This window comes from Simochromis diagramma, unplaced genomic scaffold (assembly GCF_900408965.1).
Source record: "Simochromis diagramma unplaced genomic scaffold, fSimDia1.1 OVJJ01000304.1, whole genome shotgun sequence".
In the NCBI taxonomy this organism is placed as follows: domain Eukaryota; kingdom Metazoa; phylum Chordata; class Actinopteri; order Cichliformes; family Cichlidae; genus Simochromis; species Simochromis diagramma.
In genome coordinates this window covers 9,328,922-9,352,183 of record NW_024387030.1, presented here as the reverse complement: position 1 = coordinate 9,352,183, position 23,262 = coordinate 9,328,922, and the positions used below count along the sequence as shown (strand labels likewise).

At 44.2% G+C, this 23,262-nt stretch overlaps 1 protein-coding gene across 5 annotated transcripts in view; it reads left to right on the top strand.

Annotated features, from left to right (window-relative positions):
• Positions 1-23,262, top strand: part of meis2a (Meis homeobox 2a) — a 78,300-nt gene that overhangs the window by 28,729 nt on the left and 26,309 nt on the right. For 4 of the 5 annotated variants that reach the window (XM_040042892.1, XM_040042894.1, XM_040042895.1 and 1 more), the window contains exon 9: positions 4,987-5,132. In XM_040042892.1, the coding sequence (XP_039898826.1) occupies positions 4,987-5,132 (146 nt within the window). The remainder of the gene's footprint in view (positions 1-4,986; positions 5,133-23,262) is intronic. The other variant, XM_040042893.1, reaches the window with a different exon arrangement.

Here is a 23,262-nt window from a genome sequence, read left to right as displayed (position 1 = left end):
CCTCGCTTCCCCACACATAGAAAAAAAAAACATCTAATTAGAAGCTCTTATTCCACTTCATTTAAGGGAACACTTAATGATGTGTTTTTCAGGGGAGACAACTACACATTATTTCTCATGCAAAAGGAACCACTCAGTTGTAGCCCCCAGGATGCAGATACAGCTGTGTTTGAGATGGAGGTTTGTCCTCATTTCTCTGGGGTGTCATGGCTGTTGGAGAAGAAGAGAGGGGGAAAATGGTAGTGCTTTCTAATTCACCTTTAGCCAGTGTCCTGGCAGTAACGGGGGGTGGTAAAGAGGAGGCGGATGGTGACATCTGAGTTTGGCAGGGGGACTTGCTGAAGGAGAAAGTTTGTTGTAATTGCTCTGACAGGTTTTAAGGCTGTTAATGACTCCGGCCTGAGCGCTACCAATTTGTCAGCATGCTTGCTGTTTACTAAGCTGTTGTTTTATGGTCCAGTGCAAGGGCTGCTGCTTGTTTAAGCACAGATCAGGAAATAATCAGCGTAAAACACTGGCTGCAGTGGTGCAGCCACACTAAAACAGTTCAGTTTAGAGCCCTCATCTACTGTATGGATCTGAATGAGTGCAGTAAACCATATGGCGTCTGTGGTGTGTGGTCACACGAAGACACAAATTCACAGATGCTTTACTTTTATCTAAAAGTTGGAAGTTTGAGTGTGTGTGTTTAACCGGTATGGCAATCGTGTTTTACTTGTTAGCACTTGCGTTGTGTTTCACATGAATGTAAACCATATTGCTAGCTTGCAGTTATAGCAAGATGATCTGTAATCCCTAGTCGGCACAGAGAAGCAGAGAAATAGCCAAATAGCCATTCCACTAGTGTGAATAGAGCTTCTATGTGTTTGTGTATGTGCCTACGTGAGAGATTGTGTGTGCGTCAAGAGCATGTGGTCCCAGAGCCAGCAAAGACCCCTCCGTAAATCCAGAGTAAATAAAAGGGGTAACCAGACGGACAAAAGAGGAGCCCCCACTGCTTCTCTCATTCGCTGCCATTTGGGGGACTGAATGTGCTAAACGCCGCTTATGTTGGCTGAAAAGTTGAGGAGAAAAAGGGGGAAAAGGGAGGCTCTAAATCCCCCTTCTTCTTTTCACTTCATTCTCTGCGGCCAAGCCTGCATGGATAGAGGTGGTGGTAATAGGAGGGTGTTGGAGGGAGAGGTGTAGGGCCCGATCACTATGGTGTGCTAAGACCAGCGAAGCTCCTAAAGCAGCAAAACTCCAAGCTTCTGGTATCCATCTGCTCCTCTTTCCATCTAACTCTCCTCATGAGTTTTTCTCTTCCCCCCCTTTTTTTGGGTGAGCTTGGGTGAACACGCTTCACTAGTTTGGGCTGACAGGGGGCGTGGGGGGTCTGTTGTAATTAGTCACTTTAACCACAGCTTCCATAAGCCACTGCTTCTACACTCTTGCTTCATTACCCTGAAATAAACGCCCAGACTTCCTAGTGCAAAATCACTGCACAGCCTTTACAATGATACACACACACAACATCTAAAGCTTGTCTAGAGGCTCCACGGTATGATTATTAATGGTATATGGACCACTCTGGAGTGTTATGTGATAACTAAACATGGCTGGATTTGAATGTGTTTTCCAGCTATTGACAAGTCATTATTTATTCACGCATATGAAAACGGCAAAGCAGCAGAGGGAGGGCATTCTTGTTATACTGATAGCTGCAGTATATGTTACTCATGGTCATATACACAAGACAGACTCGACCTTAGTGGGTCCCTAAGGGGCAGGATACCTACTAGACACAATACAACTTTTGCTCTAAAGTCATCAAGAGTCCACTGAAGTCTGCCCTATTCTAAGCAGAGACTGTAGGACACTTTGTACTTTACAATTTTCGATGCAAGAAATCCTGAAGTGACCCTGAATGTGCCAGCATTAGATAAGCCGAGTTGCAGTGTGTTTACAGTCCTATCCCGACCCGTTAATGAGCTCAGCCCTGAGACCAATTTACTCACAAGGAGATATATCTGAATGCATTTTTAATAACCACCCACTGGTGATGAGAGAGGGAATGTGTGCGAGCGTAATGTGCTTTGGACTTGTGCTTGTTTGTTTGCTAGTGCGCTCACTCATTCACTCTCTCGCCCTGATCGCGTCCGGTCATTGTCTTCCATCTTGCCTGATTACACCTTCTCCACTTGCGTGCATCTGAAAATCTGCACAGAAACTTTCATTGCAGACACTTTAAGTCAAGATCTTGATAGCGTGAGCGAGGGAAAAGGAGGGAGGAGGAAAGGTTGAGGGAAGACAGAGAGAGAGTGGGAGAGAGAGAGAGGGGGGGGGGGGGGGGGGCTGTCTTTTTTCTGTCTCCAAGGGCGCTGCTTTTCCAAAAGTGCCTGGGGCTACACTCCAGCACCTCAGCTCCCCTAGGCCTTTCGACTGCCTCCTAATAGCCAACCCCCATCTGTGTCACATGGCCAGATGATGGGACACTCATCCCCCTGCTCTGCACTTTTTTTTTCTTTCCTGATTTTTTTTTTTTCAGAGTGCACATCCACACAGGTTAGAATGGCAGAGTTGCCAGGGAACAGTCAGAAGCCATTAGCGTTTGGGACAATTTGCCCTGCAGCGTTCCTTCTCTCGCTCATAAGAAAGGAGTGGGGGTGGATGCAAAGCACCAGCCCTCCTTTAGATGTAATGAGGTTGTGCAAGTTGGATCTTCTTTATTCTATTTCTACTCCTTTTTTTTCTTGCGTCTTCTTGTTTCTCTTCTTTCTTTGCTCTTTCTTTTCATGTTCTGTCCACATTTGATTTTTCTTTATTCTTTATTTACTGTGTGCACATTTTCACATATTTGAAGTCATACAAAAGCTGTACACAGTTTGTATTTAAACTGTACACAGAATGAATGCTCGAATGCCACATGCCTGATCTGTGGACACATGTCAGCATCCGTGCACATGTAAGAGAGAGAGAGGAGCTGAAAAGCACCGGAGTCTGGTTTCATCCTTGCGGGCTAGGGCAGGAGGCAGCGAGCATGCTGGGTAATGAAGTGACAGGTCAGTCTGTAAATACGCACGGGTCGCTCTGGCCCTGGCCGGGGGGGAGGCTATCGCATTGCAGTGAAAATGGAAACGTCAATAAAATTAATCTGCCAGCCTTTTGGCCACTGTGTGGTTCTATTGGATGAGCCTGACTGCTCACAGCAGGAGAGGGATTTGGAGAGTAGCTCGAAAATCAACACAAAACCTAGCGGCATACAAACAAACAGCAAACTGTGTATCAACATTATTCAGTGAAGCTCAAAAGCAGTGAAACAAAAGGGAGTTGGTTAAAATTCACAGCTCACTAGTTGTGTTTTTATTGAAGTTTGGAAGCAAACTCAGGGAGTTAGACTTAGCTTCCGTCTGGGTTACATTTCTCAGGAAGCCCCTCACAGTCAGGGTAGGGCTATGGCCAGACCAAAGTTTATTGTTTTAAGCTTTCCTGAACAAGGATTCGTACTTAGTCTGGGATTTATGGCATTTGCCACTAATGAATGCCCATTCTACAATTACAACACCCCTAGCCTGTGTCCCCATTCCCATGTGTCCTTCAGAAGGACTGTTGCTTCTTTAACTTCACACAGGGAGCGCGAAGTCGGCACTTCTCTGTTTTCCACTTTCGTGTGGCTCTCCACTAATGATCTGGAAGGAAAACACTGTGCAAGACAGAGAAGAAAAAGAGAGGCAAAAACAAGGGGAAGAAAAAAAACTGGGAAAAGTAGTTAGTGCGGGCCCCCGCTGTCCTTGTATTCTTCATTTATTTTGCATTAGATTACGCCACTAGTCGGATCCTTTTTCTTTCCCCCTTTTTAATGTTATTAGTTCAAATATTTATGCGAGATTAAGGCTTGTATAGGTGGCTGTGATTGATGCCTCTCCAAAAACAGGAGGACATATGAGTCTGAATTTTGAGAATGTCAGGGTCCTTCTCTTCCTTAGTGGAGGAGTTTTTCAGATACATAATTTAGATGCCCTCAAGGAAGGCTTTCAAGGCATTTGTGCCCGGGGGCAAGAAAAAATAACTATGACTGTTAAAAGTAAATCATTTTTGCTAATGCACAATTAATGCCGAGGAAGACGAACAAGGAAAAGGCAAGGGACAAAGATGGAAACTTCAATTTAAAGGAGAAATCGTGCCCGGGTATGTGCACGCTTCCCTTGTGAAATCAAACGCTGATGGACATTAATGCAGGCAAAGCCGCCGCTGGCCGGTCATGCTAATCTCGTGGCGGAAGCTTGGGGGTGGGGTTGTTCAGGGTTTCGGGAAGCCGATGAAGAGTCCATTATGTGCATCGAAGTGCAACAATGAACCACCCCAAATAACATTTACTTCCACGCACTTTAACTGGATGTCCTAAATTCATGAATTTCTGTGTGTTACAGTACATATCTGCATAACTCCATCCTGTCCCCTTTGGCCCTCATCAAAAGATGGAGAAAAATGCTCTACATTATGTCAAGCATGCAAATTTAATTGAATTAATGACATGAGTCCATGTCTCTTCTGTACTTGAAGGCTCTGTGTCCATTTTTTTTCTTTCCATCTCCTCCTACTGTAAAAATGGAATGAGGAACCCAGTGTTTCAGCGTCCAACCATAACATTAGAGTCATTAACCCCTATTCCCCTCCCGTGCTCTGGGGTATAGAGCAGCTCTGCGAGGCTTCCATGTAAACCTCTCAGTCTCTGTACAGCCCTTCGTCTAAGGCCATCTAAATCCCCCTACCTCCATATATTCACTACACAACACTGGCTTTGCTGTGGAAATTCTTTTGGCCTTAGTGCAGCACTTTCCAGTTCTTTCAAAGTTATCTGTGGTATTTGTCCGTTTATCCATCTTTCATGAGCCTTAAACTCAGCTTTGACTGTATACCTCTGTTCCATTTTTTTTTTGCTATTGTATTCTGAGCCTGTGGTGTGGTCGGGGATGTTATTTAACCCTGGGTTTGGTTTCCGTCCAGGAGATGGCTTAGACAACAGCGTTGCATCGCCTGGCACAGGGGATGACGATGATCCAGACAAGGATAAGAAGAGGCAGAAAAAGCGTGGCATTTTCCCTAAGGTGGCCACAAACATCATGAGGGCGTGGCTGTTCCAGCATCTCACGGTAAGCACAACCATTATAATTTGGAGATATGTCTATATTATTTAAAAAAAAACACACACAACAAACCAAATAAACAGTTAGAGACACTCACATTCAAGACACATACTCACACGCACCTGTCACACAGTAGCTACTGAGGCAGTGGGGAGAGAGTGATGGTGCTGCTGCGATGCTCACTTGTCAGCCACCTGTCAAAGGGACACAGTGACCAGGTCAATCTAATCAGTTTGGGCTGTTTACTCTGCTCAGCACACTTTCTGTAAAAAAAAGAAAGAAAGAAAGAAAGAAAGAAAGAAAGAAAGAAAGAAAGAAAGAAAGAAAGAAAGAAAGAAAGAAAGAAAGAAAAGACCCAACAATCCAAGACATTTATTCTAGTACGAGATGCACTGCAGCTCTGGCCTGAACAAGCAGCATGATAAAAAAAAACAACTGGGGAATAAAAGAGAATGACTGTGACTGTTTAGCTGTGTAAAGAAGTAGGATGTGGAATTGAAGGCCTCTTTACATAATCAGTCTTCCTGTGGAATAAGGGAACCTTAATCTACTTATCTCTCGATAAAATTGACATGTGTTAGTTTATTTCTTCTCCATAGCTCCATAGGAAAGTGTTTACCGTACAATTCTGTCAGAAATCTCTGACAATGACTGATCAGAGTCTTGGATCATATGTCTAAATGTCATAGTAATTTAAATGTAAACTGTAAAATCACAAACGGTTATTTTCCCGTGAGTATGTTTCTTAGTGAAACGGGGTGGTCCACATGTCCCCTCTCCCTTTCTAATGTCAGGACATTATCAGGACATCAGGCTGTATTGATTTTGCAACACAGGTCAGATTTCAGAAGGAGGTGGCCACGCCGGGACACATAAGCTGCTTGAGGTTGTGGTTCCCCGTTCCAGGGATGGATGGACAGTTTAGGGGGATGGGGAAAATAAAAAAAAGAAATGAGAGAGAGAATGTGAAAGTAAAGGAGCCTTAGTTTAGAGTCTTTTAGAACATCCGCACATTTAAGAGGGTCATGTGCCCTTTGTGCACTCTGTAGCCCCCACCACCACCACAGTGCCCACTCCCAGCTCAAAGCCCCGTACCCTGATTACCTAACCAAAAGCCCAAGCAATAAGCAGCCAGCAAATACAGCCTAATTGAAAGGGCTGTAAATCCATTACATATTGGTCAGGGATAATCAGGAGTGCTTTAATCACTTTTATCTATTCAGGAGCAGTGAAGCTGCAACAGCAAAGCCCTGAGCCTCGCAGGCCTTAGCAGCTCCACCACGCCAGTCTGCACGCTTATTATTCTCATCATTATCAAAATGACTTCACAGCTGTTCGCGGCTCCCATCGCTCTCTGACTGGAGACCTCTCACCAAATGCTACAGACCAGGCTTCAATCAGACATTAAACTTTTGAGTACCACTAACTGTTAGTTGAAAGAAAAATGTTCAAATATTGTTAAGATTACCTGTTTTTTTGTGTGTCATTAAAACACAACAAAATAACAAATTATATACACAGGCTTTATGGTAAGGCTAGAAATTCTCTCAAGATTGGTCATTTTTCCTGATGAAAGCCCCATACAGCTTCTGCACAGACCTTTTGGAAGAGTCCCTGCCAATTATCTTTAGAATTGTTTTAAATTTGAATTGAAATAGCGGTGAGCAAAGGAGGGGCACATTTTTTCAGAACGCTGGTTAATTCAGACCCTCTTTTTTCCCCTTTCCCTCTCACCCCTTTATCACAAACCCTGCTTGTAGATGTTATCCAATCTTTATTTGTTTCTTTTGTGCAAAGCCTTGGCCAGTCTTGTACAAATAATAATCCCTCCCTTTTAACCTGCCTTCATTTCTCTGCTGAGGAAGACGGCTAATTGAATTATCCCCCTTCTCTTCTCACCATCCACTTCTCCCACCCATAAACTCTCTCGCTCTTTTTCTCTTGCTCACACACACACATACACACACACAAACACACACACTCACACCCATTAACCATTCTTCTTTCTTTTAATTTGTTAAGCAAATGTATTTGCCATAGCTGGATGCATTTGTGCAAAGGTGAATTCTTGGGGACTTTGGCCCCTGAATGGCCTATAGCGGCATTCTGCCATTCACGCATTCATTAACTGAGGGGTGAGGAGTGAAAGGAGCGGGCTTGTATTTTCTCAAACTGAGGGGCCAGCATGGAGCTCCTCTTCCATGAGCCGCAGGGGTCTCTCTACATATGTTCTCAACATCCAGCCATTGTCACATCTTCTGAAAAGCTCAAAAGGACAGGACCCCCTTCAAACACAAAAAAACAACACAGGCCAGTAGTAACAACTGTTGGCTTTTAGATTCAGTATAACAAAATTGCCCTTTGCCTCTCCCCTCCCACCCTCCCTTGCTTTACTCTGACCTCACACTCTCATGGGAGAACTCACAAGATTGTTTCCTTCATGACGGTCATATATAGCAAGTAACCTCACTTGAAGTCATATTTACCGCTAATCTCGGTATGCCAATTTCCCAGGCAAGGGGAAAGTACAGTTTTTGCACCATATTGATCTCAGAGACAGTTCTTCACAATTGCACAATCAGAGAAGGCGGCGATAACCCTGATCTCTTTTATGTCGAGGCCATATGCGTATTCACTGCAGAGCTGGCAACCTTAAATGCTCCATATGCAATTGGCAGAGTGTTGAACAGATCAGCTGGTGTTAGCTGGCAGAAGAGGGTCAGACTGTCTCTCCACTCCCTTCTTCTATCTTCCCTCCCACTCTTTTTCTCTAATACCCCCCCTCCCTCACCATGAGGTTCTGGATGTCTTCCAGCCACATTAGGGGAAGGGAAATCCCAGACTGTTGGTATAAGCTTTTCAATACTACAGGGAGATTATGTTATCAGAAAGGTAAACTTCACTGTTAGGGGTAAAATGTTCTGCTGCACTTCAAAAGCATGGACCACAGAATTCAGGATAGGAAGAGAGAGTCAGATAAGTAGCTAGAGAAAGATTTCAGAGAACGTGTCAGATTTGTAAAATTGCAGTGATGGGAGTTTTTTCCTACCTTTGCAAAAGTAATGCCCTTTTGTGCTCAGCAAAAGCAAACTTTAAATTTTACAATTAGCCCCTTGGCGCCCCTGGTCTTCCTTCTTTCTCAACCCCTGCTAACCCCCCGCTAACCCTTACTAACCCCTGTAAAGACAAGGGTTGGCCTAGCAATGAAAACAGGAAGCACTCAGATGCAAAGATACCTCTCTGGGCTCTGGCCTTGTCTTTTTGACTAGTGTAAAGTCTCCAACACCTATGAAAATAAATAAGGAACCTCAGGAGCAATCGGGGCCAAATTGAAAGTTTTCCTTAAGTGTGTGCACTCAAACAAGGGAGTGAGGGATCGTAGGAGAGAGGGAGAGCGGTCAGTCAGACGAGCAAGTAGGTAGCCAACTAGAGCATCAAGCGTCTCAAGTTCTGTGCTGGGCCACCCTTTGGCCTGGGTGTTTTGGGAAATGCTGTTAAGCTGCTAAGCCAGGTGTATTGGTCCCCTGGGCTCCTTGAAAGGGAAGTGATATATCCTTTAGTCATTTAGAGAGTCCTTGGACTGTGAAGTAGAACTAAATGTTCAGCTCTGAAATGTTTATGTATGGGTAGATGGTATTTAAATGTAGCTATTAGTATAATTGGCTTTTATCATCCTAAATGTAACACCAGTACGAGTATTGGCTAATGAGCTATGTTTTGACTGAAAAGTGAAATGTACCTACGAGAACAGTAAAGATACCAGTGCAGATAATACAGGTGTTCACCAGAGCGAGGAGCGTCTTAGAGTTAAGAGCATTGTGCTGAAAACATCATTAGATACACTAGTGACAGTAGCTATCCCCCCTGCCCCACCCACACATACGCACACTCCCGATCCAAGCCCAACATAGCATTAGTCTCCATGACGACAGGGTGTCATCGTCAGGTCGAGCCCTCCTATGGGAGCTGCTCTCTCTGCCACCCTTTATAGACGCACATAAAAGAGTCGGCTAGGGTCATTCACAAGACATGGACGCAGGCACGGCCAAACCTGGCAACGGATGTTTGTTCCATACGATAAACAAGTGTACAAGTCCATTCCTCAAAAAGAGAGGACATGTTGTTTGAGTAGACTAAACAGTCAGCCCTGTAGTATCCCCAGTTTTGTTTAAGCTCCTCTAGTCCTTCTAATCCTTGTGTGTTGTTCCAGTACAAGCAGCATTTAGCTGGTGCAGACACACATCTGCAAACAGTTTGAAATAGCCCTTCCTCCTTTTACATCGAACTGCCAAAAGCTATTTATTCCATGTTTGTTGGTGCCTACTTTTTCTTTCCCATATACATGGCACAGTACTTTTTTTTCAATAAACAAATAGTCGACTTACTTATAATTTCATTTAACTGAGCGGTTCAATAAAAAAAATAATAATTGTGTTTGATAATAGATCAGACAAAAAAGTTTTACGTTGAAAATATTATTCAAAGTAACTTTAGCCTTTTTTTGTTGACTGCAAAACATAAAAATCTGTTTGCTTGTCCATCTCTCTAGGTTGTTGATAGTTTGGATGAACAAAGGAGAGGCAGGGGTTGGCTTTAGGGGTAAGAGCAGGGGGTGTAAGGAGGGGACTCCTAAGGGTCACAGAGGTGGACGCCTGGAGGAGGCCCACACACTAATCTGTCATGTGCTTGTTTGCCTCAGGAGCTCAAAAGTCAGTCCTCCAGTCACCCGTAGCAACCCGGGCGACAATTTGGTTCACTGCCACTGCCCGAATGTGTGATCATCAGTGGAAAACGCAGGAAAAAGAGTCATCACATGGTTACTTTTGTGACAAGACCCGCTGCTCCGTGTGTGTTTGCAAAACAGATGTTAGTGACAATATGACAGGATAGTTTGGTGATGTTTGGCACAGGGGTAATTGAAAGTCATTGATAATGAGTGTGGAAGAGACCTTTGGTGTGGGTGGGGGTGGGGGGTTCGAGGTTTGGTGCCTAGCTATTGTCTAGCCTCTGTGTTCTAATGCTGGCTGCTCAGCGACCCTGGAAAACAGACACAAGCCACCTCAGTCTGCCATCTGTTCTTCCCCAGCCAGTACACCACTGAGGGCCTAACGCAGCAGTGGCAGACCCTCACAGAGAAATGAGGCTTATTTTACTCAAGAATTTCAATCTGCAAAGAAGAAAACAGAATGAGTAAATGAGTAAAATAAATCAAGTTTTTGTTTTCATTGCAGAGCAACTATGGCATTGTTTTCAAATGCTAGTGTGTCACAGCTCTTATGACTGACAAAAGCTTTGTTTACAGTGCCTTGGCGTAGATGGTAGGTGTTTCTAGAGATTTAGTGCTGTATTAGAATGTAAGAAACCCTAATTCGTTTCATGCTCCAACATCAGACCTTTACACTTTGCCCTCTAATCCAGATCTGTCACAGTTCCACTTCAAAGCCAACTAACCCCACTTGGAATCTACTGACATATAAAGCGTGGCACATTAGCCTCGCGTTCACTATACGCTGAAAAAAATTGTTGGCATGTTTTTTTGTAGTTTTTTTCCCCCCCTCTTAATCCCATAGCTTGCTTATCCTCAAAATGAGCATCATATTATATTGTGTATCTTTTAACGCTGGGATACCTGCACAAACACACCACTTCTCCTCCTCCGTGTTTCCTCTCATTTCCATCCCTTCCAGTTAATTTTCACTCCTGCTGCTTGCATCTTAATGCAGGTTGTTTAATGAAGTAGCAGAAATGAGTGCTTTCGCTGAGGGACTGTTTACGGTACATTCCCACTGCATGGAGGTGATTACGTTGCGTGAAATTCCACGGTGTTTGCAAAAGAAAAAAGAGAGAGCAACCTACAAATTATCCTCCAGCAAAAATAAAATAATAATAGTAATAATAACACGTTTCACGAAAGGTGATATTATATGCATTTCTTTAAATAATGGTTTTAAATAAGGTGTCCCGGGCGAAGAGCTCCAGCACAGCATGACTTTGACTGGCCCCTGTGGAGGTGACTGCACATGCCCTGACCACAGCAGACTACAAACAGAACTCAGCCTGTCAAGGCCGCTCAGATTTATAAACTTACAGCTCACAACAGTTGAGAGACTTCCAAGAACACACGTGCAGAGAAAGGAGGATGCTTCTTTACGTCTGTGTGCTCCACTGAGAATTGACCCCAGTTCAGTAACGTTTCCCTGCCTTCAGCACTGCTGTCCATTGCTTATGTAGTAATAACACTGATCCAAGCTAGGACCTGGCTGAGCCAGCTCAGCGGGACACAGGACAGAATGACATCATATGCAGTGAGGGAGCCCAGCGTCTGCGATAGTGAACATGCCCCTGGTTAAAAAACAAGGTTATTAAGATGGTCGGAGCTGATTGTGTAGGATTTTCCTCCCTTTGACACTTTTCGGGTTATCTTATTCAAAACAAAATATATAAGAGGATTTTGGTTTGACGTCTTAAAACTAGTTCCCTTAAATTACCCCTTACCCTTCCAGAATATCCACCCGGCAGGCTGGTCTCATTGCCCCCGCGGTTGATTGCAGGGTTGTGGCAAGAGCTGTTAGAGCAGTGGCGGCTGCTTGCTGGGGACCATGGAGGCCAATGAGATTCTGCTGCAGGCCTCCAAGCTGCCCCACTATTGCTTTGATATTCATCTCACACCAAGAGGAGAAAATGCAAAAGGGAAAAGGAGCAGCACAGGCATGGAAATGGCAAGCCGGGCTAAAAAATGGGAGGGAGGCAAGGAAAGAGAGATGGATGGAGGCACGGAGTATAAATCAAAAACAGACTATGAGTTTCACTGTTTGGTTTGTCATGGGAGCCTAGCTGCACCAAATCCCACTCCTGCCATTTTGTGTGATTTTTCTCCCCTCCCATCCAACTCTTCTCAAATGCATGCTTTTGTTTTGCCCGGCTCTTAGTCCAGGGGTAGGCAGTGGGATTCCTGCACAGTGGGGTCCTTATAACTGGGAGCCATGCCTCTTGTTCTCACCTCTTCCCCCCACTTCCTCACCTTTTCATTTTCCCCCATTGATATCCTATCTCTATTCCCTCTCTGAACATATGGACTGTTTTTTTTTTTTTAAGAGAGAGCTCAGTCCACATCAAAGACCCAGGCTGAGCAGGTCAATTTGTTGCTCCTTTCCCCGACTCTTCCCCCTCCACTAGCCACAGTAGACCTTCCCTGCACTGCAACCATTTACCCAGAATGCTTCATTGCTCAAGCATTTCTGCTCAGCGCTTATACCGAGCCATGTGTTGTGTCTGCTCTCCACACAGAGCAGATGTAGTTCACTCCAGAACTCTGGATTTCTCTGTAGCCAAGTCCCTCCAAGATCATGTAAGGCTGAGCAAATGAGCATGTGTGATAGATAACAGTCTCTCTATCAAAAGTAGGCTTTATCACACACCGATAAGAAAAAGCAGATGGATAGAGGAAGAAGAGAACCAATGAAAAATCACATAGGAAAAAAACCACCCAAATATATAAATCCAAATCTAAGCAGAACAGGCCTTGGCTCCAGATGTGAATCTCTCTTAATATTGATCTTGGGGAAAGCCAGTCGCCTACATCCCCAGGGCTGCACCAACTGACACACAAAGCACCTCTCTAAAGCCAATAAACCCGCTTGTACAATTATTTAGATAAAGAGGGTAACAACAGGAGTATATGCCTCCCAAACCAGCACCTCCTCCTTGGCTCTCATGCTCCTTCTCCAACTCCTCCTTTTCCTCTTTCTTCTCCAGCAATAGGATGAAGAAATGTAAAAGAGTGCAAGTGTGTGTGCGTGTGTGGAGGGGGCAAATGTGTAATTAGCCACACATTTCTGAATCCTCCTTAATGTTCATTACTGAAACCAGGGGCAATTACAAGTTCAAAGAGGTTTAGGGCACCCGCAGCCTGCATAATCAGTCACAAATTAGGCACCGCTCATTTGTCATAGCACAGCATGCACACTTTTACATGCACACAGAAACACACATGCATGCATATTGTCAGAGTTGAGTCATAGATAGGCTGACAGGCATAAATTTCCACAGAGGCACAAATCTCAGCTACCCGAAGGCAGTAAGTTAGGCCACCCAATCCTCTTATGCTCTGAAGCTTTGTTGTCTTTACACAACAGCAAACACCACTGACACCTTCACCCTAACTTGCTTTACATTACACTGTATCCTGCTTGCAATCATCCTCTTATAAGTGTCCTGTTTGCATCTACAATCCCTCCCACCACCTGTCCTATCTTGTCTCCCTTTTACAGCTTTTTTTTTTTTTAAACGGCTGTTTTCGTCTGTGTCAGTCTCTACCCACCTGGCTGCATCTCTGCAACACGTGACAGTGTGCGTTTCATGTCTGTCCCCGGAGGTGTATCTCAGTTACCTCTGGGGCTGGGTCACAATAGCTAATCCTGTCTTCAGGTGGCTGTTTAGCACACTGAGAGGAGAGCTCGCAGAACCGGAGGTGAGCTCCTGTTACAGGACTCCCTGACCAGGGGTCACCTCCAACACTGTCAGAATGCGCACTGATACATGCACAAACAGACATGCACTTGTATACTGGCAGATGCATGCACACAGGCATACTTACAATCTAGAATACACACACACATTGAGCCTGCTTATCTAGCCCAGGTGGTTCAACCTTCATCTCCCCTCTTTCTTGTTCTTCTTTATCTTCCTACTGTAATACCATTCATCTAGTCTTTCCGTGACTTCTCTCATTCCCAGATCACTCTGAGTCTTGTTCACATTAGGATTCCCTGATATGATCTCCATGAAGACTTGCTCGAGTGCCCATGCGTTGCCTGTCCAGCCCGACAAGCTGCTCTCACACAGGGGCACAGTTAGGTCTCTAGTGAATTGAATGGAGTCCTATCATGTGTGGCTCTGCCTCAGCATAGTAGGAGAGAGAACTCATTTTTCACTGAGGGAATGACATCCATCTCAGCAGCCAAACGCTGGCTGTTTCATTAAGTAACCCATCCAGGCAGACAGATGTGTTCACCACACAGCCATGTTTGCCTATGCAAGAGCGTGTATTAACCCACAATCCTTTGGGGGAGATTAATAGGGTACCAGCCCCTTTCCATTGATTATCTCCATGCCATTTTCCCCTCCTTTTCTTGGCTAGATATTAAAAACTAATGAAGCCTATTGAAATCAGGAACCGCAAGTCTCTTCACGGATCATTTTAGGTTATTTGGACTCAAACAGAGAAGGATCTCTTTAAGGCACAGTTTGAGTCGAATTAAGAAAATAAATGTGGAGAGCAGTGTTGAAGAAACAAGAGGGAAAAAAGAGGGGAGAGTGTGACTGTAAAAAGATGTGTGTTTAAGAAACGACAACTCCACTCCGACACATGGAGCGGAGACATGGCAGATGTTTGCAATTCCAGAAGATAGCAAAGCATTCCTAGTGTTAGAGCCATGTCCTAATTGCCATAATGGAGGTGGTAAGCACTGACAGTAATGGAATCGTGGGGATCTATCCCCAGCAACCTGAATTAGGGGCTGCCTGGCAGATCCACTTCAAGATGGCCTGTGCTTTTATGTCGAGATGACTTGTTTTCACTGATCCCATTCTCATCCTTGCCATGGTCTTAGAACTTGAGGTCTTTGGGTTGGGGTTGGTAGAAGGTGGTGCAGAGATGAGGGTGTGAAGTAGATCAGTATGAAAGATTGGGCCAGTGAGTGAGGAAAGAGTTAACAGCGTCTATGTGATGGGCTCACCTCTGCACCAGGCCTGTTGAAAGGCGGCGGGGTGCTGTCGGGGAAAATGACTTCCTGAGACATTACCATCAATCACCAGACAGGTCAGGCCCCCCAATCCCGCCATGAGGATGGAAGAGAGAAGAGGGGGATGGGGATGTAGGATTAGACTAGAGGGGACGAAAACAGGGAAGGAGACCGTTGAGGAATAGACTATTAACAATCTCTTCCTCTCGCTGTTGGACTGTTTTATATCCTTCTCTTCCTCTGCCTATCTGTCTCTTCATGTCTTTCTCTGTTTCTATTTTCCGGTCCTCCATAAAACGGCTACCCGGGCATTCAGGAATGGCCCCTGCTGGTCAGAGTCCTCTCCTCAGCTCAATTGCATCATTAATTATTCCACAGGCAGTGGGCTAGAAGCAAATCTAAAGAGAGGAAGAGAAATAGAGAGTGAGCAAGAGTTAGATGGGGAGATGGGGGACAGCTGTCTAACACCCCCAGTTGGTCTCGGTCTCACTCTCTGTCTCTGTCTCTGTCTCTCTCTTTCTCTTTCCGCAAATGAAGGATGGGAGAGGGGAGGGGCTTGGGTTACCTCAGTGAGCGGTTGTGTTACATTCCTGAGAAGGGAGGTGGGGTTGGGAGGGGGGTTCAACGAGTTGTTGAAAAGAACACAGTCGCTTGTCAACAGCCTCAGAGCTGAGGAGCCATGATGCCTTGCATCAGGCCTGCAGGTCAGTGACCTTCTGTTGTGCCCAGATAGAGAGAGGTAGGGGAAAACAGTGAAAAGAAAAAAACAAAACAACCGCATGGATGGTATGTGTCACTGCTTGTCTGTGACAGAGGTCAGTGAAAAGTCTCAAAATTTCCTAAGCCTTCTCTTTGCATCCTCAGCCACATACCACTGTACGTGTGCAGTGCCTGAGTGCCTACGGATTATCCTTCTTCAAAGTACTAATAGAATAGAAGGGAGAGAAGAGGCAGACGGAAAAGGAAAGAGAAAACGGCAAGCGCTGGCAGTCGTGCTAAAATGGCCCATTAGATTTAAGGAGTAAAAGTTCATCAGCTTTATTAATGGGAAGGTATATAAATGAAGTATGAATTACCTGACTTTTATGGAGTGGCGAGAGTGAAACTAGAGTGTCTTATGATATAATGTTTTAGTGAGCTGTTCTGAGCGCTCTGATGAGCAGGCTGCAGAGAGGAGGAGGGTGAGGAAAGAAAGAGTGGAGAGAGAGAGAGAGAGAGAAAGTGTGCTGGGGTCCCCTGAGTCCAGCGACTGGAAGGTTGCCTGATTGTTGCAAACATGTATAGCTGATCTGGTTAACTTGGAGACATGACCTATTCTATGGAAGAATTTCCTGCACAAAAACCTTCAGTTAAACATGTCTGCATATGCACATGCACATTTCTAAACATGCATGCATGCAAACATGCAATAAATGCATAAGACATAAAAATAAGGACAAACACATATGCCAACACACACACAGACACACATGCTCCCCAGCATCCTGTAATAAGCAGTAAGCTGAGCTAGCTGATGGTCATCCTCCCATGGGGCTGCTGGGTGGCTGCCAACTTCCTGCCTGCTTTGTCAGTGGATAAAGCGCCTAACAAACGAGAGGGCTGTAGCTAGGCAGGCCAGCCAGGGCAAAGGTCACCTCGGCCTGCGGGCAGGATTGAGCCTAAGAGCACTACAAGCAGGGAGAAAATGGGATGGAAGAATGCACCTAAAGATTGGCTGCTATTGACCAGACTAAAAGCAACACAAGCCTCTTCTCTTCTCTTCTCCTCTCCTCTCTTCTCCTCTCTTCTCTTCTCCTCTCCTCTCTTCTCTTCTCTTCTCTTCTCCTCTCTTCTCTTCTCTTCTCTTCTCTTCTCTTCTCTTCTCCTCTTGGCAGCACTTCATAAAGGCATTTTAACTCCTGTCACATGCCGACCCTCCTTTGAGAAACATTAAGAAAGTGAAAGATCCTGAGGGCATTTGTCAGTCCACACAGCCCCATGCAGCCAGCCGCCCCTGGGTGTTGAGCAATGACAGGAGATATCTCCTTGACTCATACACTCCTAGATGAAAGGGGAGCTCAGAAGACTTGCATTTCTGAAAGGCAAAAATTGTAGTCAGTAAAAGAGAACAGACACAACAGGTAGGGGCAGGGTGGTGACTGATCAGGGCTTGGCTGACTTTGTTCCCTGGAAGTACTTGTGATCTCAGATGAATGCACCTATGCTTACTAGCGGCTATGTTCGTCCGGCTCACTGACAGAGATGTGATCTGAAGTGTCTGCCTGCCATGGACCTTCTTTTACTGGCAGAGGGTAGAGAAAAAGGGAGGCAGAGAAGGAAAAGAGATAAAATGTTTCTTTCCACCCCAGCTGTCCATTTGGAGGGGGAGAAAATTTGACATGGTTGACTTGAACACATTTAGCATCATTAGCAAACAGGAAGTGTCCCCCGCAGCTGTTTTTTGGTAGGGGAGGGGTTGTTCCTGACTGCAATGTAATGGACAAATGTTACCGACCGTGTTTGCCTTTGATTCTTGACCTGAAAACAAAAATTGACATTACAAATGTCCTATGATATCTTCCAAATTGGCTTGACATTCCACAGTGGGCCCTGGGGGTTTCTTGTTTGTCCTCTGTAAGTGGTTGTGCTCTCGTTGTTGTGTCCTGAGGCTTACTATTAGAACGCACTGGCCTTTCTCTTGAGAATGTGGAGTCTTAAAGAAACAGAGGGAGAGAGTAGAAAGAGAGAGGGATAGAACTAAAGGAGGTGCTGGATGTGTATTTGAATACTTATTCTCATTAAGTTAATTCACAGTGAAAGGGAGATCCGTCAAGTGGAAACTCTCAGAAGCTTCTATTTGAAGAGCGAACACCCCCCCTTTTTTCTGTAGCTCAATCTGTCCATCTTACCAAATGAATCTGTTTCTATTTCAATTGAAGATCAGCCCCACTTTACTTTGACTTAGGAAGTTAAACAAAGTGTAAGGAACATAATAGAGTAAGAGGGTAAACGTAGAGCGACTCTGTATGTTAATATTAAGTACTTTTTCCAACAAGCTCTTAGTTGTAAGTGCTTTACTGTCTTGACACCAGCCCCTGTTTTCCTGACATTTCTATGGGATGGTTTCCAACACTCTGTATTCCTGTAGTATGCATTCGTCTCAAATGTACTTTGATACAATGTATTTTTAATTGATTACAAATTACTTTTTAAATCAGTTGCTCATAGCTTCTAAAAAAAAATGTCATGTTTCAGCCCCAGAAAACGACTGCTTCCTTTGTAACATGTGCACACTGCGTGTTACTAAACCAGTGCCGATGTTTATTCAGAGATTCACGTTGCCATGACTTTGTGACTGGCAACAATAACGCGTGGTGCGAATATGGAGCTGTCTCATGCAGGCAAAGTGACTGGATCGACTGCTATGACCAACCCAGCAAACCTCTAATGATCTCTTCATAGGTTTGAAAAGTACAGTGCAAAGGCAAAACACCAGTCATTTCACAATTTAACAAGCAACATCATAGCACAAAATGGAACAGGAGTGTCATTACTAAGAATTATTTTTTTTAAAATCCACCAAAGGTTGGAAAATGTATACCAATAAAGTTTTAATAGGAACAAATCCCTCTGTAGGATGATCCTTTGGCTCGGCTGTAGTCATTGCAAGAACATGTTTTAAAGATTTCTTGAGAGCAAGTAGTGAGCGTGGCTGTGTGTTGACATCATGCAAGCTAGAAAGGAGAGCAGAACAGAGCTGGGTGCCCCTGAGCAGGCAGTTACCACAACAAAGCCAGCAGCCTGGACTGAAAAACCAGGCCAAATTCCTGCCCTCTAGGACCTGGCTTAAAGCTTGAGCGGAAACTTTGAAAAAGGGGGACGAGACGAGATGAGAGGAAAGGAGAAGCGATGAGGTGAACTAAAGAGGGTACGAGATGAGGGCAAAGGGGTTAGTGAGTATAGCAAGAGAAGTATTGCTGTTGGGACCTATAGAGTACAGTGGGAGAAGGAGAGATTGAAGGAAACAAGAGAGAGATAGAAAACCAGGGCCCACACTGCAAGGATGGAAGGATCGCGTTCCTCCTCTTGAAAGCACAGGGGCAGCCATGCGGTGAAAAAATAAGCCATGATCTCAATCTGACGATTAGACAGGCGCATTTCTGTGTTATGTCTCCGGGCCACAAGTGGACCGGGGTCTGCAACACAGCACACATGCAGTTTGTAGATATAACTGTTGGCAACGACTAATAGATTTGTGGTTGAGCTCAACAGAAACTCATTTGGGAGTTTCATTTTGATTTCTGTGTACATAATGAGCAGGGTTTTTTTATTTATTTTTTTAAAACATTTTTATCTCCTCTATTGGATAAAATGATATCTTTCATTTCATTATGCATGATAGAATTTGGAGGTGTTACCCTAAAACATTGCGCTCTTTTTGTTGGTCGATCGCTAAGTCTGGAGGTGCATTGGGATTGTGTGGGAGTGATTGCTATTTAGCCTCATGGAGCTTGGTACAATCAGATGCCTATATCTTTCACATCCTCCAGGGTTATTTCCTCACCCTCTCTTCCATTCATTCCTCCCTCCTTCTGACTCCCCGCACCCGCTCTTACTCTTGCTGGAGCTTGGCAGGCAAACGGGGCAGTTATGCCGTAGAGCTTCTCTACAACCTTGCACTGTCTCCAGTGAACATAAATTAATGGTGTAGAGCAAACAGGCTGCTGGCAGAGGTCCAGGAGCTGGCTTCAGGAGCCCAGCCAGCGATTGTTGTGGGGGGCCGTGGCAGCAACAGCAGTAGTAGTACTGATACACTGCCAACCAGCCAGCCAGTCAGAGAGGCAGACAGACAGACTGGGGGCCCTTTTGCTCTATAATAGATGCCGCAGGCCTCACCAGTCCACCTTGTATTTGCAATCATCACTGTTTTACTGTCAGAGGGCAGTCCACTGAGAGCCCTTATACTTACTGTGGAAGCTTTGGAGTTTGCAGCGAGAGCAAGACAAGTGTAGTGGTATGTTCTGAATGCAGATCGTATGAGGTGTAGATATGGATGTACTTTTGTTTGCTGTTATCAGAGGTTGGCATGCAGTGCGTGCGGTTTGTTGTTTGGCGTCATGTGAGTTCTGTCTATAAGCTGGCAGTATCCCTGTGTGTGTAGTCGAGTGAGAGCAAGAGCAAGAGAGAAAGGGAAACCAGCAGGGTTGAGTCATTGAGTCATGTGGCATTCTTGCCTGTTTTCAGACTGTTGTCAGGAAGCAGTGTAGTTCCCAGTGAAATAAAGCAAACACCCAAATAACCCTCAACTGCCTCCCACCTCCATTTCCCTCAAATCACACAAAAACAGGGAGAAAGAGAGAACAGAGTAGAGAAAGTTGGAGATGAGCTTGAACGTAGGGAAGGACAACAGCATTTTTTTAACTTTCAAAAGTCCCACATATGTATACCCAAGTTTGCTATTCTTACTTCAGAGTCCATTAAAAACATCACAGTTATTTAGAATCAGTTACATAAATAAAACTGATCTTTTAAACAGTAAAGCTGGATTATTTATCAATTGCAAATTTCTTGCAAATTTCTACTCACTATTACCAAATTCAACCACAAATAATTTTTTTTGCATTTATTCAGACAAATTTGAAAAGTTGATTTCTCAGAAATAGAACGCACTTTTCTTTTTAATTGTCATGTGCCCGTCCATTTGATGTCTACAGATGGACGTAATTAACTGTATTCTTCAATATAAATCACAAAACCTGTCAGAAACCTGCGACTAAAAAGCCAACCATTAGGTAGGCTGTGTGCATAGTAAACACTCGCGAGGATTCAAAAACTCCAACTGGATTTATTTGTCATATCTGTTTGATCTCTCAGTAATGCTGATATGCATTCAATCTCATTGTCATTTGTCAAAGAAGCCAATTGTAACATTATTAACAGCGCCAACTTGATATTTAAAATGTGCCAATCTTACCCCAGCTCAATGCCAAATCCATATTAAAATGTCATTCCTATATTTGATTGCGTTTATTTCTGACAGTGAATATTATTATCATCCTCCAGTCACTTTGATTAAAAACAAATATGATTCCAATCAGTGTGTGGAAGGCGTATATGAAAGGAAATATTGAGATGCAATATTTCTGTAAATTTAGATACAGAAGAGTCACAATAAAGTCCACCAGTGGCTCCAACACATGAAAAAGTTCTGTATCTGTGTAGCAAATGCTTTTTTTTTTAAAATTAATTAAAGTTACCATGAAAATCAAAAAGAGGTTAAGCTAAATCACCCCATTGATCCCGAGTATATTCTTTGTGTTGTCATTGCACTGAGGGTAAACAGCCAATGGCCTTTGATTTCCTGTGAGTCATTAGCATGGAATTGGTTTGCAAGCCACTGTAACCTTGTGACCTGCCTCTATAACTCATGTCACACACTGATGATGTAATTCATCAATGGGGTCCAACTGCAGCTCATGCAAGGAGCTGCAGGTTCAGGGGGAAGAGTGGAAGCCGCAGAGCAGGAAAAGTGGTGGGGGTTGTACGGAACAGCCGGGATAATGACCGGGCCACGGGATTTGATGATGGGTGCATATAGGTGTCAGGAGAGCACAAAAGTGATATATGACAAACTGGATGTTGGATGAGTAGATAGGTGTGCAAAAGGTGTGGTGTCAAGTTAAGACGGGTCCAGCGGTAGATGTGGTTATTGCATACAATGAAATGCCAAGCTGCTAAGCTGGATTCAGGCGGGTGGTGGTGGTGGGGGTGAGGGTGGGGTGGGGTGGGGTCAAGGACTGTACGCAGCAGATGCTAGAGCTACCTCAGCTTGTAATGTTCAGCAACCACAGGGGCCATTACATCCAGCACTATCAGAGAGCACAGAGCACATCAAACCCTGTAATTTAGCCAGCAGTCGGTCACACACACACACACACACACACACACACACACACACACACACACACACACACACAGAAGTACAGGCACAGCTCAATTCTTAGGAAAAGACAGAATTTGGTCCACCTGCGTATGCATCGGTGTTTGTGTTGATGTTTGTCTGAGTGGGGGTTTTTTTTAAGGTCAGACTGCAGGAGCTAGACAACATGTGCCCATCAGGATAATGTGCCCTGTTCCATTAACAGGTTTCAGAATAATTAACGGGGTTGTTTCGATCCGAGACTCGCGCTGCCGGGACAACAAATTGAAACTGCTCATGTCTGCCTCTAATTATTTATAGACTGCTTTACATTTTGTGGTCAATCTTCTTTTAAGGATATTGGCTGTGGTGTTTGTAACTGAACATATTGAGTGGTTCCAAAGCCAGTGGGGAGGTTATCAATACCATCTTTGATCTTCCACTGTGTTTGTGTTCCTTCCATTAAATACTCATGTCATACGTCCCCTGATGGTAGAGAGGGACATCTCCAGGAAGATACACATTGGACTTTTTTTTTTCCAATCACTTTGCATTCAAGATTTTGCCATATATATATATATATATATATATATATATATATATATATATATATATATATATATATATACATATACATATATACATATATATATATATATGTATATATATATATATATATATATATATGTATATATATATATATATATATATATATATACATATATGTATTTTTTGTGGCAGTTAACAATCAACCATTCTCCAATTTCACAGCTACTCCAGACTTGTAACCACTAGGCCCACCATGTCAGCTTGTTTCTTATGTCTGTGTGTTTATGTTTGTGTGTGTGTGTGTGTCGCCAGGTCTGGTTTGCATTCTAATTCATAAAAAAATCACACATATGTCGGGCATGGAGGGTCAGCAACAAATGCAAGACAAAGAATGCTGAGCAGAGATGAAGAGAAGAGACTGATTATGTACTCATGCTGTTTGTATGTTGCAGTCTGTTTGCGTTTAGATTTGTTTCTGTGTGTGTACGCTCAGCAGTGCCTATGGGCGAATGCTTACAAGTATTAAGATTGCAGGGGGTGATCATCTGACACAGGGAGGTATAAGTAAGGAGGGGAAGAGGTATGAGCTGAACGAAATAGGATTTTTTTTTTCTTGTCTATGCGGTCAGAGTAAATCTCCTTACTCAGGGGTTTTGTGTGCGAGGGGGGCTTTAACATCCCCACTCTCCTTGATGAGACATCTTTCTTGTTTGTTCAAACCATTCATTACGTGGTGGCTGTTGGACGAGCCGTGCCGCTGGCCAGCGTATTTATCACCAGGCTAGAGCGCGCTCTGGCTGACAGTAGGCAATTGATGACCGGGTCTGGGGCTGAGAGGCTGAGGAAGCCTTAATACAATGTAAATGACCCACTCCCATTTCCAATTTAGGCTGCTCCTATCTCCACACTTCCATACAACATCATCTTTAGCCAGCTCTCTACTTGT